A 14,103-nucleotide genomic window follows, 5' to 3' on the forward strand; every position below is an offset into this window, starting at 1 on the left:
TAGGCCAAGTGCATCACCTTGGGGAGCACCAGTGTTGTTTGTGAAGTAAAAGGATGGAAGTATGAGGCTCTGTATAGAGTACAGAGAGCTCAATAAGGTCACAATCAAGAACAAGTATCCATTACCTAGGATAGAAGACCTATTTGACCAACTAAAAGGAGCAGGAATCTTTTCAAAGATTGATTTGCGTTCGGGTTATCATCAATTGAGAATCGCTGACCATGACATACCAAAGACCGCATTCAGGACTAGATACGGACATTATGAGTTCACTGTTATGCCTTTTGGGTTAACCAATGCCCCTACAATATTTATGGACTTAATAAACCGTGTATTCCATGCCTATTTGGACAAGTTTGTAGTGGTTTTCATAGATGACATCCTAGTGTATTCGAAGAGTGAAGAGGATCACGTGGAACACTTGAGATCGGTGTTGAGTACCTTGAGAGATAACCAGTTGTATGCCAAGTTCTCAAAGTGTGAGTTTTGGTTAGAAAGAGTTGCATTTTTGGGACATTTTGTGTCAAAAGAAGGAGTGGAAGTTGACCCTGCTAAGATCAAAGCTGTTAGTGAATGCTCTACACCCAAGAGTGTGACTGACATTCGTAGTTTTCTGGGATTAGCTGGCTACTATAGGCGCTTTGTGCAAGACTTCTCTAGGATAGACAAGCCCATGACTACCTTGATGAAGAAGGAAACTAATTTTTAATGGAGTGACCAGTGTGAGGAAGCATTCCAAGCCTTAAAGACGTGATTGACAACCGCGCCAGTATTAACCTTACCAGATGAGAGTGGTGCATACGATGTGTATAGTGATGCCTCTAAGAATGGTTTAGGGTGTGTATTGATGCAGAACGGGAAGGTTATTGCGTATGCGTCAAGGCAATTGAAGCCATATGAATCCAATTACCCTACCCATGATTTAGAGCTGGCTGCTATATTGTTTGCATTGAAGATATGGAGACACTATTTGTACGGTGTGAAGTGTAGGATATTTACGGACCACAAAAGTTTGAAGTACATCTTCAGAAGGATTTGAATATGCGCCAACGAAGGTGGTTGGAGTTAATTAAGGACTATGATTTGGATATCCAGTACCATGAAGGAAAAGCCAATGTAGTTGCGGATGCCCTGAGTAGAAAATCAAGTCATAGTGTTAATGCGTTAGTCATTGCTAACGAGCTGTGTAAGGACGTGCAGCGTTTGAACCTTGAAATAGTAAGTGGTGAAAGCCTTGTGGGAATAATGAATGCCTTAACCATCCAGCCGTCGATATTTGATGAGATTAGGGAGAATCAGGCAGGTGATGTAAAGTTGGAGCGAATCAAGGAAAAGATTTCGCAGGTTAAGGAGTCAGATTTCCGAATCCATGATGATGGAAGTTTGAGGTACAAAGGCAGGTGGTGCGTGCCTCAAAAGTGTGGAGAATTGAAGGAGAAATTGATGAAAGAAGGGCATAATACGCCATATTCTGTGCACCTAGGTGGTGACAAGTTGTATAAGGACTTGAAGAAAGTCTATTGGTGGCCAAGGATGAAGAACGAAGTGGCTGAATTTGTGGCTAGATGTCTGACTTGTCAGAAAGTTAAGATTGAGCATAGGAGACCTCAAGGGAAGGTCCAACCTTTAGAGATTCCAAGCTGGAAATGGGACTGTATTTCTTTGGACATCGTCACTTGTTTACCTAAGTCAAAGACTGGGAATGATACAATTTGGGTTGTGGTAGATAGGTTGACTAAGTCAGCAGTGTTTATACCAATGAAGGAAACCTGGAAAATGGAACAACTTGCTAAAGCCTACATTAAGAATGTTGTGAGGTTACATGGAGTTCCTAAGGATATCGTATCAGTTCAAGGTTTCTTTCGAATTTCTGCAAAAGTGTGCAGAAGAGCTTTGGTACGACATTGAAAATGAGTACAGCCTTCCACCCAGCCACGGATGGACAAACTGAAAGGACTATCCAAACCCTAGAGGACATGCTTCAGGCATGCGTTATTGATTTCCAAGGAAGTTGGAAAGATAGCCTGGATTTGATTGAATTTTCATATAACAATAGTTATCATGCTAGAATTGGAATGGCACCATTTGAGGCTTTGTATGGAAGAAAGTGTAGAAGTCCACTTTGCTGGAGCGATATTAGTGAAACCGTAGTGTTGGGACCTCAAATGATAGAGGACACCATGAACCAAGTTCGAACCGTCCAATCAAAGATTCAAGCGGCGCATGATCGCCAAAAGAGTTATGCAGACTTGAAACGTAGGGATGAAGAGTTCAACATATATAGGTGATAAAGTGTTACTCAAAGTGTCACCAATGAAAGGTGTCATGAGATTTGGAAAGAAAGAGAAGTTAAGCCCTAAGTACATAGGCCCATATGAGATCTTAGAAAGAATCGGAAAGGTAGCCTATAGACTAGCCTTGCCTATGGACTTGCATAGAGTGCATAATGTGTTCCACATATCTCAGTTAAGGAAATATATCCCGGATAAATCGCATGTGTTGCCACCGGAGACCATAGAATTAGACCAAAGTCTAACCTTTGAGGAAAGACCTGTCAAAATCCTTGATAGCAAAGTGCGTAGTACGCGTACTAAAGATGTGAAAATTGTCAAAGTGTTGTGGTCTAATCAAGAATCTGAGGAAGCCACTTGGGAAGCGGAGGACGAAATGAGAAAGAAATATCCCGAGCTTTTTCCCGAGGTTAGTTGAGTTACGGGGTCGTAACTCGTGTCTTTTAAGGGGGGTAGAGTGCGGTAGAATTTCGCGCTTTTTACCTTGTTTTCCCCTATTTTATGCTCAATTTTGTGCTTTCTATTGAATTTGCACTTATTATTGTCCTGTTAATCATGTAAAGAGTACAGCAACTTAAATTTTTTGTAAATGAACGTATTGAAAGTCTCAAAAAGTCTCAAGTTTTGAGTTGAATTTTGATTTCCGAACCCAAATTTCGGGACGAAACTTCTTTTAAGGAGGGTAGACTGTAATACCTCGTATTTTTATAATATTTATAAGTATATTTGATTATATTTATAAAGAATTTTACGATTTATTAACATTTAAATAATATTTAAATGCATTTTATTTAATGTATTTTAATTAATTAGAATATTTATTATTTTAATTAATTACGAAACGAATTTAATTCTTTAGTCGGGAAATTAAATGAGTTGCAAATGATTTTTAAAGCTTCGGGTTTTAAATAAAAAGTCCAATTTGTTTTACTAAACGAGCCCAATCAAAAGAGTTTAATTTAAATCCTAAGCTAGCCCAAATCATTTATTTCCTAGGCCCAACTCAAATCTCCTAAGCCTAGCCCATCAAGGGATTAGGGAGCCTATAAATAGGACTACCCCATCATTAAATGAGCCCCTAAAATTCATAAACCCTCTTTTGTTTTTCTTGCCCCTCACTCCAACTCCCTCTCCTCTCTCTTTGCTCGGCACCCGCACGGCCTCGTTCCCTCGAGCCCTCGTGCTCGCCCGCCTCTCGCCCACACACACTCTCGCCCTCCCCTTTTTTCTCGCAGCCCGCCCAGCCAGCACGCATAGCTGCTGGTGCTGTGTTGTTGTGTTGTTGCTTCGTGTGCATCGCACACCACACCCTCGCTCTCTCTCGCTCATGCCCTCGCGCACAGTGCTGCACCCACACTCTCGCTCTCTCCTTCGCGCCCAGCGCGCGCGCCCACCTCTCGCTCGCGCCTGTTGCTGCTGCCTCGCCCCTTCGACGCTGCGCGCACCCGCACACAAGTCGTGCGTGTGTGTGTGCGGTGTTGTTCGTGTTCGTTTTCCAATCTCTTTTCGCCCAATCACATTAATTCGTGGTTGTTCCGTGCTATAGGCCGGATTGGTATAATTCTCTTCTTCCTTACCTATTCTATTTAAATTCCGTATTTTAAATTATTATATTAATATTGTTTTGAGTAATTAAAATGCTGGGAACCGGTTATGAATACCGTGGTTTGAGGATTTGCGTGTTGTGATTCATTAGGCTTGTTTTAATTATTAAAGGATAAATTTTCAGATTTGTTTATTGAATAAAGCATTGATTTTTATGATGATAAACTAGTGTTATTGGGATTTTCAAGTTAGGGTTTTAACCTAGACCTAATGAGTCAATTAATTAGCATAATTAGGTGATGATTTTAATTATGATAATCAATTATATTTTTCAGATTTGAATAAAGGTTTAAAGTGTCGATTTTTATTGATTTTAAAGGCGGAAAAAGTATGTTTTCGTACTAGGGATTGATTTTGCAAATTGAGACGTTTTTATTATTGAAAAACGATTGAATTCTAAAGTCTAAAGGAGGTTTTAAATTTTATAAAGTTGCTGGAAATTTAATGAACATGGAAATAATTTAAGTTTCATTATTTTGATGATAGGAGGTGATTTCTAGTTGAGTGCTCGTTATTGCAAAGTGGCCCCTACGCTTAGGTATTCAAGGTACGTACAAGTCTAGGGCGACCACACCTTTTTTCAATGACATTACGTGATTGTTGATGATGTGAATTACATTATGTGGAACCATGTTTATTTTTGGTGAACGAGCATGTGATTTGTGATGTTGGATTTATTGGATTAATTGTTGAACAAGCATGTTGGAATTATTATGAGTATGGATTTCATTGTCAATCATGTTGTTCAATGTTTATGCATGTATGGTTTATTTCACATGCAAGGGATGAATTATTTATTTGTATGCTATTGTACGGGATGTCTAGCATACTTTGAGCCAATTATTCGTACTTCGTTGTACTATTTATTTTACCACATGTGAAGGGTTAGCTCACGTAAGCCACCGCACATGTAGGGTTCAGTTGGGAATATTATGTATGAAATGAATTAGGATTTTTCGTGCAAGGGCACAACCCTCATGTTAATGTGCATGATGTGGAGTCTCACCTTGGTGAGGAGGAACATGGTAGTAATATCACAAGTGTCTTTCCTTGTTGATCACAAGTCCTAAAGCATTTAAAATAAGATTGTTAACATTTGAAAACCTGAGAAACTTTCTCTCCAAGTTTTCTCTCGGTGCATGATAGCCTATTGTGCGCTGACGCCATGGCAAGGAAAACTGGTGCAAAATCTCAGGTAAACAAGCATGGAAATGGAACTGGAAAACCTCAAGGACCTTCTTCAGATTCGCAAGCTCTTAAAACGCGCTCGTTGGATTAAGTATTGGGAGTAGAGGCGATCAATTTTGGATTGGAGAATGAGGTTCTCACTCCAAAATCGTCGTTGAGGCAGCTTCAAGTTCAATCGGAGGTTCGACATTCTTTTAATGAGTTCATGGAGGTCATACATGGATTGCATAGTCAAGCTCGCTCAGGTGCTCGTTCTAATGTCGATGTGGGTATGATCTCTGTTCCTATTTTACAGCCTTTTGATGATGAAATAGTAGTTGATAATAATTTTGATGAGGAATCTGTGTTAGCTGAGGATATTATTGCACCAGTTCAGATTGAATTGGATTATATTCAAAGTGAGATTGATTTTTGGAACTCTGCTGTTGTATGCTATATTGTGGGTGCCAATCCCCCAATTAATGTGGTGGAGGGTTTTATTAGGAGGATTTGGGGTAGTCTAAAAGTGGATAAGGTGGTGTTGGTAAAAAAGGGAGTGTATCTGGTGAGATTTTTATCCATGGAATCGAGAGATAAGGTGCTTAAGGGTCATTATTTTTTTGATAGTAAGCCATTGATTGTGAAACCTTGGGATCAGGATGTTGATATGGAAAAGGAGGTGGTGCAGGTTGTTCCAATTTGGATTCATTTGAAGCTGAATTTTAAATACTGGAGTGAGAAAGTCATATTCAAGATTGTGAGTCAATTAGGGAAACCTATAAAGAGAGATTATGCTACAACCTGTAGGGATAAAATCCAGTTTTCTAGAGTAATGGTTGAAGTCCCAATGGCAGAATCCTTACCTGATCACATATATTTCATGAATGAACATGGAGAGAAGATTAAGGTAGAATTGAGGTATGAGTGGAAACCAACCTTATGTGCTAAATGCAATATGGTGGGGCATGTTAAAACAGATTGTAGGCAGGGTAAAAGCAGGAAAGTATGGGTTCAGAAACAGAAGCAAGGGGATGCACAACCTCAACAAGTTGTGAAACCAGTTATTGAGGTGGATCAAGAGGGATTTCAAAGAGCATTGAGGCCTATTAGGGTTAGAGTGGATTCTGTGGAGCCAACACATGTTACAAACCCCTTTGATATTCTGCAGAATGAGGGCATAACTGAGAATGCTGATACTGTGCCAGGTGGAGAAGTGAGTGTAAGACAGGGAGGAGGTTTCAGTGGAAGGGGGCACCCTTCACTGTCTCATGGATAGAGTGCTCAGTTGGAATGTAAGGGGCATCAACTCAAATAGAAAACAGGATGAAGTGAGAAGGTTCATCCAGCAGTTTGATATTGGGTTGGTTGGGCTCCTTGAACACAAGGTGAAGGGTACCAATCTTGGTAAACTTTATCAAAGAGTGTTTACAAACTGGTGTTTTACTGGGAATGTTAGTTTCCATAAAGGTGGCAGGATTGTAGTTGCTTGTAGACCAAGCAGTTTTACTGTGAGTATTCTAGCTGTTACAGCTCAATTCATTCATTGCCATGTCATCCCTATGAGTGGTAAAGATGGATTTTATTGTACCTTTGTGTATGCTTTCAATGAGAGTAGGCAGAGATTGGAGCTATGGAGGGATTTAAAGAGTCTGAACACACAGGAACCTTGGATCATGTGTGGTGATTTCAACTGTGTCATGACTAGTGAGGAAAGAATTGGTGCTCCTATGAGGAAAGCTGAAATTGCTGATATTAATGAGTGTATGCATGATTGTTGTATGGAGGATGTGAAGTGTGTGGGGAATATGTTCACCTGGAATAATAAACAGCAGGGTAGTGCTAGAGTGTTCTCTAAACTGGATAGAGTGTTGGCTAATCCAGCTTGGCAGAATGTTTATAAGGATGCAGAGGTGTGTTTTATGAGTGAAGGTGGGTTTGATCACTCCCCTGGACTTCTCACTATGTATCCAAGGGTTGCAAGTGGAAGGAAGCCATTCAGATACTTCACAATGTGGAAGACAACTCCAACTTTTAATGGCATCATTCAAGATGTATAGAGTGAACAGATTACTGGAAGCAAGATGTATGTGCTAGTTTCTAAATTAAAGAAGATTAAATCTGCTTTGAAGGAGCTTAATAAAACTGGTTTCACTGATATCCAAGCTGCTGATATTAAAGCTCACCAATTACCGATGGAGGCTCAGAAAGCTATGCACTCTAATCCTACTGATTTAGAGTTAGCTGAATTGGAATTACAAGCAATTAAGGAGTATAAAAGGCATCATCAGGTGTACATGGATTTCTTAAAACAAAAAGCCAAGCTAGATTGGATTAAAGCTGGAGATGAAAACACTGCATTATTTCATAAGAGTATCAAGACCAGAAATGTGCAGAATCAGGTTTACAGCATTCATGATATGCATGGGAAATGACAAGATACAACTGATACAGTTTCTGGTGCTTTCCTAGAATATTATATGAAGCTGCTTGGCACCAATCAAGTTGACAGGAAGCCTGTGTTTAAGGAGATTGTGTTGAATGGCCTTGTGATTACAGATCAACATAGAACAATTCTTACTGCTGATTACACTAAAGAAGAAGTGAAGAATGCCTTATTTTCTATTCCAGGTACTAAAGCTCCTGGTCCAGATGGCTTTGGATCATTTTTCTACAAAGATGCTTGGCATATTGTAGGTGATGAGGTAATTAATGATGTGCTTGATGTTCTGAATAGTGGTAAACTCTTAAAGGAGATTAATCACACAGTAATTACCTTAATTCCAAAAACAAAGTGTCCAAAAAATGTGAGTGAGTTTAGGCCTATTTCATGTTGCAATACCCTGTATAAGTGTGTCACTAAGGTGCTATGTGGGAGGTTAAGACAAGTGTTACCAGACTTGATTCTTGAGAATCAAGGAGGGTTTGTGCATGGAAGGTACATTGTCCATAATATCATGGTAATTCAGGATCTGGTTAGACATTATGGAAGGAAGTCAGTTAAGCCAAGTTGTTTGTTGAAAGTTGATTTACAGAAGGCTTATGATACAGTTGATTGGTGTTTTCTTCAAGAGATGTTGGAGACTTTAGGTTTCCCTGGTAAATTTGTGAAGCTGGTGATGACTTGTGTCACAACTCCCATGTTTTCTCTTATGATTAATGGATCCATGCATGGTTTCTTTAAGTCAAAGAGAGGGTTGAGACAAGGTGACCCTATGTCACCACTGTTGTTTTTTATATGCATGGAATATCTATCCAGAATTCTGCATAAGTTGACTGAGTTGCCTCAATTTCAATACCATCCCAGGTGTAAAGATCTTAAACTCACCCATCTTTGTTTTGCTGATGACCTCATCTTGTGCTGTAAAGGGGATTATCCTTCCATTTATTCCCTCCTTCAAGCTTTTTCCCTGTTTTCAAAGTCATTTGGGTTGTTGGCTAATAAAAGTAAATCTGCTGTTTATTGTCATGGCATGGCTGATACTGATGTGACAAGAGTGGTGGAAGCTTCTGAATTTGTTAGGAGTGTTCTGCCTTTCAAGTATCTAGGGGTACCTATTCGTTCTAAAAAGATTTCTGCAGGCCAATGTGATGTTTTAGTGGATAAAATGACAGCAAGGATTAAAATGTGGAGCACTAGGAATCTTTCCTACACTACAAGAATGCAGCTAATCAATTGAGTCCTGTTGAGCCTGCATATGTATTGGGCTCAAGTTTACATTCTTCCTAAGAGTGTACTCCATGATATCACAAGAATATGTAGGGCTTTTTTATGGAGTGGACAAGCATACAGTAGCAGGCCAAGTAACATAGCTTGGGAAAAGGTTTGCTCTCCTAAGCAGGAGGGTGGTTTAGGGTTTAGGGATGTGCTCACTTGAAACATAGCTAGCATGGGGAAATATGTGTGGGCTATCACCAATAAGCAGGATAACATATGGATTAAGTGGATTAATTCAGTGTATCTCAAAGATGGGGATTGGTGGGAGTACCAACCTAATGCTTCTGCAAGTTGGTATTGGAGAAGAATTTGTGCAACAAGGGATCAGTTGAAGCAAGTGTATTCTCAGAATGATCTTAAAAACATGACACATTATTCTGTGAAGCAGGTATATGGTAAGCTAACTGGTGATAAACCTCATATTCAGTGGGATAAGGTGGTCTGGAACAGATTGAATGTGCCAAAACACAAGTTTATTTGTTGGCTGGCTATGCATGGTAGACTGCAGACTACAGCTACTCTAGCAAAATTGGGGATTAGTACTTCTGCAGGATGTTTAATTTGCAAACAAGGTGATGAAGTTCATGAGCATCTACTTTTCAACTGTCACTATAGTCTGTTGTGTCTACGAGGGCTTACTGAATGGCTTGGCATTCAGATTACTAGTACAAGCTTGCAAAATGTAATCTGTGGTATTAAAAGGAAGAGACTTTCTAAATTCAGAACTCAAGTATGCTATGCAGGGGTGGTGAAGGAAATAATGCCCTTGGTCCAAGTATGCATTCTATGTTAAGTCTAATAAATGCGGTTCAGTATTAATTAACAAGTTAATAATTCAGTGAGATCAAGTGAGCTGAATGCCTAGCTAGAGGCCGCTTCAGTTCAAGTGGAATTAATGATATTAATCCACAGCTTACTCTTGACTGAACCCGTAGGGTCACACAAATAGTACGTAAACGGATCAAGTATTTAATGGCATTAAATACTCCATCTATGAATATTCGGAACCGACGGATCTTGGTTTCAGTGGGAGCTAAGATCGTCACAGGCAAGAAATGAATACTCCGGAAACGATGATATTGCCGGAAACGGAAATATGGATCGTATCGGAAATATGAATATTATCCAAGTCGTAGATGTTGCCGGAAACGGAAACATGGTACGTATCGGAAAATATTATTGGAAATGGAAATATTACCAGAATCGGAAATATTGCCGGAAACGGAAATATTGTCAGAATCGGAAATATTACCGGAATCGGAAAATAATTCCGGAAACGGAAATATTAAATATTTGTTCGAAACGGAAATTAATTCCGGAATCGGAAATATTAAATATTGTTCGTATCGGAAATAAATTCCGGAACTGGAAATTTAATCGGAAGCATATCGTACGAATTAGCATCGGACGAGGCCTGCCGGACGAAGGCCCAGCACGAAGCCGGGCCATCGCCCAGCAAGCACGCGCGCCACAAGCCCAGCCAAGGCAGCGCCCAGGCCTACCGCAAGGCAGGCCCAGCGCGCGCCAAGGCCACGGATGCGTGGGCCGTGCTGCGTGGGCTGCTGCTCGCACGCGCATGGGCAGCCCTTGTGGCTGCCGTGTGTGTGTGAGTTTGTGCTCATGCGTGATTCCTAAATCTACAAGAGTCAGTGTATGATTAAATTTCTATTCCTAATTGGATAAATTAATTAAATAGAATTCATGTAGGATTCTAATTTCAATTAATTCGTATCCTACTAGGATTACGATTCCTTTTCCATAACTCTATAAATAAAGGCCTAGGGGTCATTATTTATACACAAGTTTTAAGTATTCAAAACTAAGATTTTTAAGCAGAAAAATCAGCCAATATTCTTGCCTACCTAACCGAAAATATTAGAACCTTAAGGGCGATTCTAGTTGGTCAATCTTAAGGCGGATCCGGACGTGCTGTGGACTATCTACGGAGGGACGACACTTGGAGTCCTAAAGACTTGTTCTTGTTCGGTTCGGGCGCAGCTAGGGAAGGCACGCAACAAAGAGTATGCATCTAAACTATGCTAAATGATTATGTGTAAATAATATGTTTCCTGGCTTTATGGTTTTTCCGCATGATTTATGAACTGTCATATGAATCATAACCTAACAGTGGTATCACGAGCCCCTTATTATTTTCATAATCTAAATTGCATGAACATGGTTAAATATTACAAATTTGCAAGAATTAAAAGGGGTGATTAATTTTCGTAATTGTTAATTAATTGCAAATTGCGTTTATTTAATTATACGTACGCAGTTTTTCGGCAGTTTCTTCGTTACTCATCCAAATCGAGTGATTTTTGTGTCAATTCCGCATGTAAAAGGCATTCTAAAATTTTGACAAAAACAGTATTTTTCTGCCGAACCCAGAATTCTCAAATTCGAAGCGTAACTATGACTTTTCGAAGGTTTTAGTTTTTCGAATGCAAAATTTCGTAAATTTAAGATGTTAAATTAAATATTTGCGATTCTTGTTGATAAATCTTGAATTTTTGATTGACCTACTGCATATGTTTAACAAGTTTGAATGCCTAGTCTTGTTAATTATGCAATCTAATTTGTAATTATGATTAATTTGTTGAAAATTAGAATAATTTAGAATTAATTTGATTTTCATAATTAATTGTAATTTAATTAGAAACCTATGATTAAAAACCACCATAAAAATTGTAAATTTACGATAAATTTTAAATTTTTATGACCTAGACTTGAATCCATAACAATCGGAAATCAATTGGATAATAAATTTTCGATTTTTTCGCCCTAAAATTATGAAATTAATAATATTTATTAATTTGTCATTAATTTTAAATATAAATTTTAAATTTTTATGCGATTCGTTCATATAACTTGCACGCACGAAGCAATGGACGCTTCGTGTTACCCTTAAGGGGTGTTGTATAATGCGGGCATGCGACGACGAGCAAGGGAGCTCGTCGCCCGTGCGGCACGAATGCAATGAGCAAGGGCGTAGTGCACGAGCACAAGGCAGCAGCCCTGCCTTGTGTCGTGTGCCACGAGCAATGAACGAATGGGCATGGGCGAAGGGCGAGCCAAGGCAGTCGCGTGTGGGCAGCAAGCGAGCTGCGCCACAACGCGCGCTGCCTCGCACAAGAGCGCGCAGCCTCGCGCGCAGCGAGCGCAAGCTCGCGTGCCACGAGCGCTGCGCCCAGCATTACTCGCGCGCACAGCGCGCGATGTCGCCCGCCCAGCGAGCGATGTCGCGCCCCAGCGAGCGATGGCTCGCGCCAGCGAGCGATGGCTCGCGCGCGCAGCAAGCGATGTCGCGCGCCCAGCGAGCGATGTCGCGCGCCCAGCGTAGGGTGTTTGCGTTACGATTAGATCGTTTTGAATGTTTAATTTGAAAATTTCAGTTCACGTAATTTTAATTGATTTTAAAATTAATAATTTGAATTATTTTCTTGGATTTTAATTTTGAATATTATAATTATAATAAATGTTATTTATTCTAATTATTTTACTAAAATTAAAATCATGAATTAATTTAAATACGACTGAAATTAAATTAAATTTTTGGATTCAATCATAAATTGATATGAGCTTTAAATTTTAATTAAATTTGTATGTTTCCGGTTGGACTAGAAATACATTTTTATGTTTAAAATTGGTAAAGCATATGAATTTATTGGTTTAAGTGGGAGCGCTTTTTAGTCATAAACTCTTGATTAGGTCTACAAATCCTTAAGGTTAAAACAACTTGATTAGAATTAATAAGGACTGAATAATTGGTAGATTATTGGTGCCCTTGATTAATTGCTGCAAATGTTTACGTGATGCATAATGTGTTTTACTAACCAGCTATGTGGGCCATTCATGATAATGAATGGGTGAATGGTATATATTGTATATGTACTGTTTTGCAGGTTATGAAGTGACTAGTATGGCCCAAATAGGATAGAAAATATGGTCTGCGTACCATTAATTTGAATGTAATTGGTCTAAAGTACCAAAGTTATTTTTCAATTCAAATATGGTCTGCGAACCATCAAATAGTTGTAATTAGTTATAGCTTATCCTATTTGAAGAAAATGGTGCCTCCCACGGAGATTTTCAAGACGGACTTTGAAGTCAAAGCTTCAAGATGAAGTCGGGCCATACTAGATCACAAATATCTTATGCATGTTTTAAGTTATTTATTGCTTTAAATATGTCTTAAAATGCATGAGATCAAAAGCTTGATTATGTTGCATGATTAAGGATTTTAGTTCACTTAAAATCTAACCAACATAGTAAGAGCCTAAAGTTCCAAACTTAAAAATTGAGTTAAAAGGTGCCATGCCAAAATATACACTTGCTTGGATATCCTTTACATCAATCTAGTAATAGTTTTCGCTCAGCGAGGTGTTACTTATTGGTCCTAAAGGGGCAAGGTACACAAATAATTGTGAGTACATGTTAGTTTTGGTGAAACTCAACGATATAAGTAAGGAGTCCTTTTATGTCGTGGCAAATTCGATAGGTTTACCTAATAAGTTCTTAGACGTACCTATCAACCAAGAATAGTTTCTAGACTATTAGCAAAAGGCTTTTGCTTACCTAAGATGTTCTAGGATTAAGTCGACAAACTGTGCTTAGTTCTTCAATGATTTTAGGATCTTGGAATCATTTTATTCACACCTGCCGGAACACATAACTTGAATAAAATGCTTAATAAACATTGAATTATGCATGAATGCTAGAATTTAAGTTTATTAAGAGAAACTGTGAATGGTTATTTATTTGTTTATTCTTTTCAATTGTAGTTTTTAATATGGCAAACAACAATTCATTCAACATTCGATCAATTCTCGAAAAGGAGAAGTTGAACGGGAAAAACTTCCTTGACTGGCAAAGGAACTTGCAAATAGTTCTTATGCAGGAAGAAAAGGAGTATGTCCTAGATGAGGCGATGCCCGAAGCTCCAGGCGACGGGGTCACTCAGGCAGCCCTCAATCGTTGGATTGATGCCAACAAGGATGTGAAATGTCTAATGCTCGCCACCATGAGTGCGGATCTGCAGAAAACGTTCATCAACTCAGATGCTTACACAATCATCAGTGAGTTGAAGAACATGTTCCAAGATCTGGCTCGAGTCGAAAGATTCGAGACTCATAGGCAAATTCTTGAGACCAAGCTTAAGAAAGGCGAGCCCGTAAGTCCACATGTTCTCAAAATGATTGGACTCATTGAGAATATGAGTCGGCTGGATCAGCAATTTTCTCAGGAAATGGCTATAGACACCATCCTCCATTCTCTTCATAGCGGGTATGATCAGTTCAAACTGAACTACAGTATGAATAGTCTGGA

At 39.2% G+C, this 14,103-nt stretch overlaps 1 protein-coding gene across 1 annotated transcript; it reads left to right on the forward strand.

Annotated features, from left to right (window-relative positions):
• Positions 1 to 5,061: 5,061 nt before the first annotated feature.
• On the forward strand, positions 5,062 to 7,120 carry LOC110784860 (uncharacterized). The gene is made up of 3 exons (XM_056839154.1): positions 5,062 to 5,091; positions 5,380 to 6,276; positions 6,386 to 7,120. The coding sequence occupies exons 1-3, from the start codon at positions 5,062 to 5,064 to the stop codon at positions 7,118 to 7,120; spliced, it is 1,662 nt and encodes a 553-aa protein (XP_056695132.1).
• The last annotated feature ends 6,983 nt before the right edge of the window (positions 7,121 to 14,103 follow it).

This window comes from Spinacia oleracea, chromosome 3, assembly GCF_020520425.1.
Source record: "Spinacia oleracea cultivar Varoflay chromosome 3, BTI_SOV_V1, whole genome shotgun sequence".
NCBI lineage: Eukaryota > Viridiplantae > Streptophyta > Magnoliopsida > Caryophyllales > Amaranthaceae > Spinacia > Spinacia oleracea.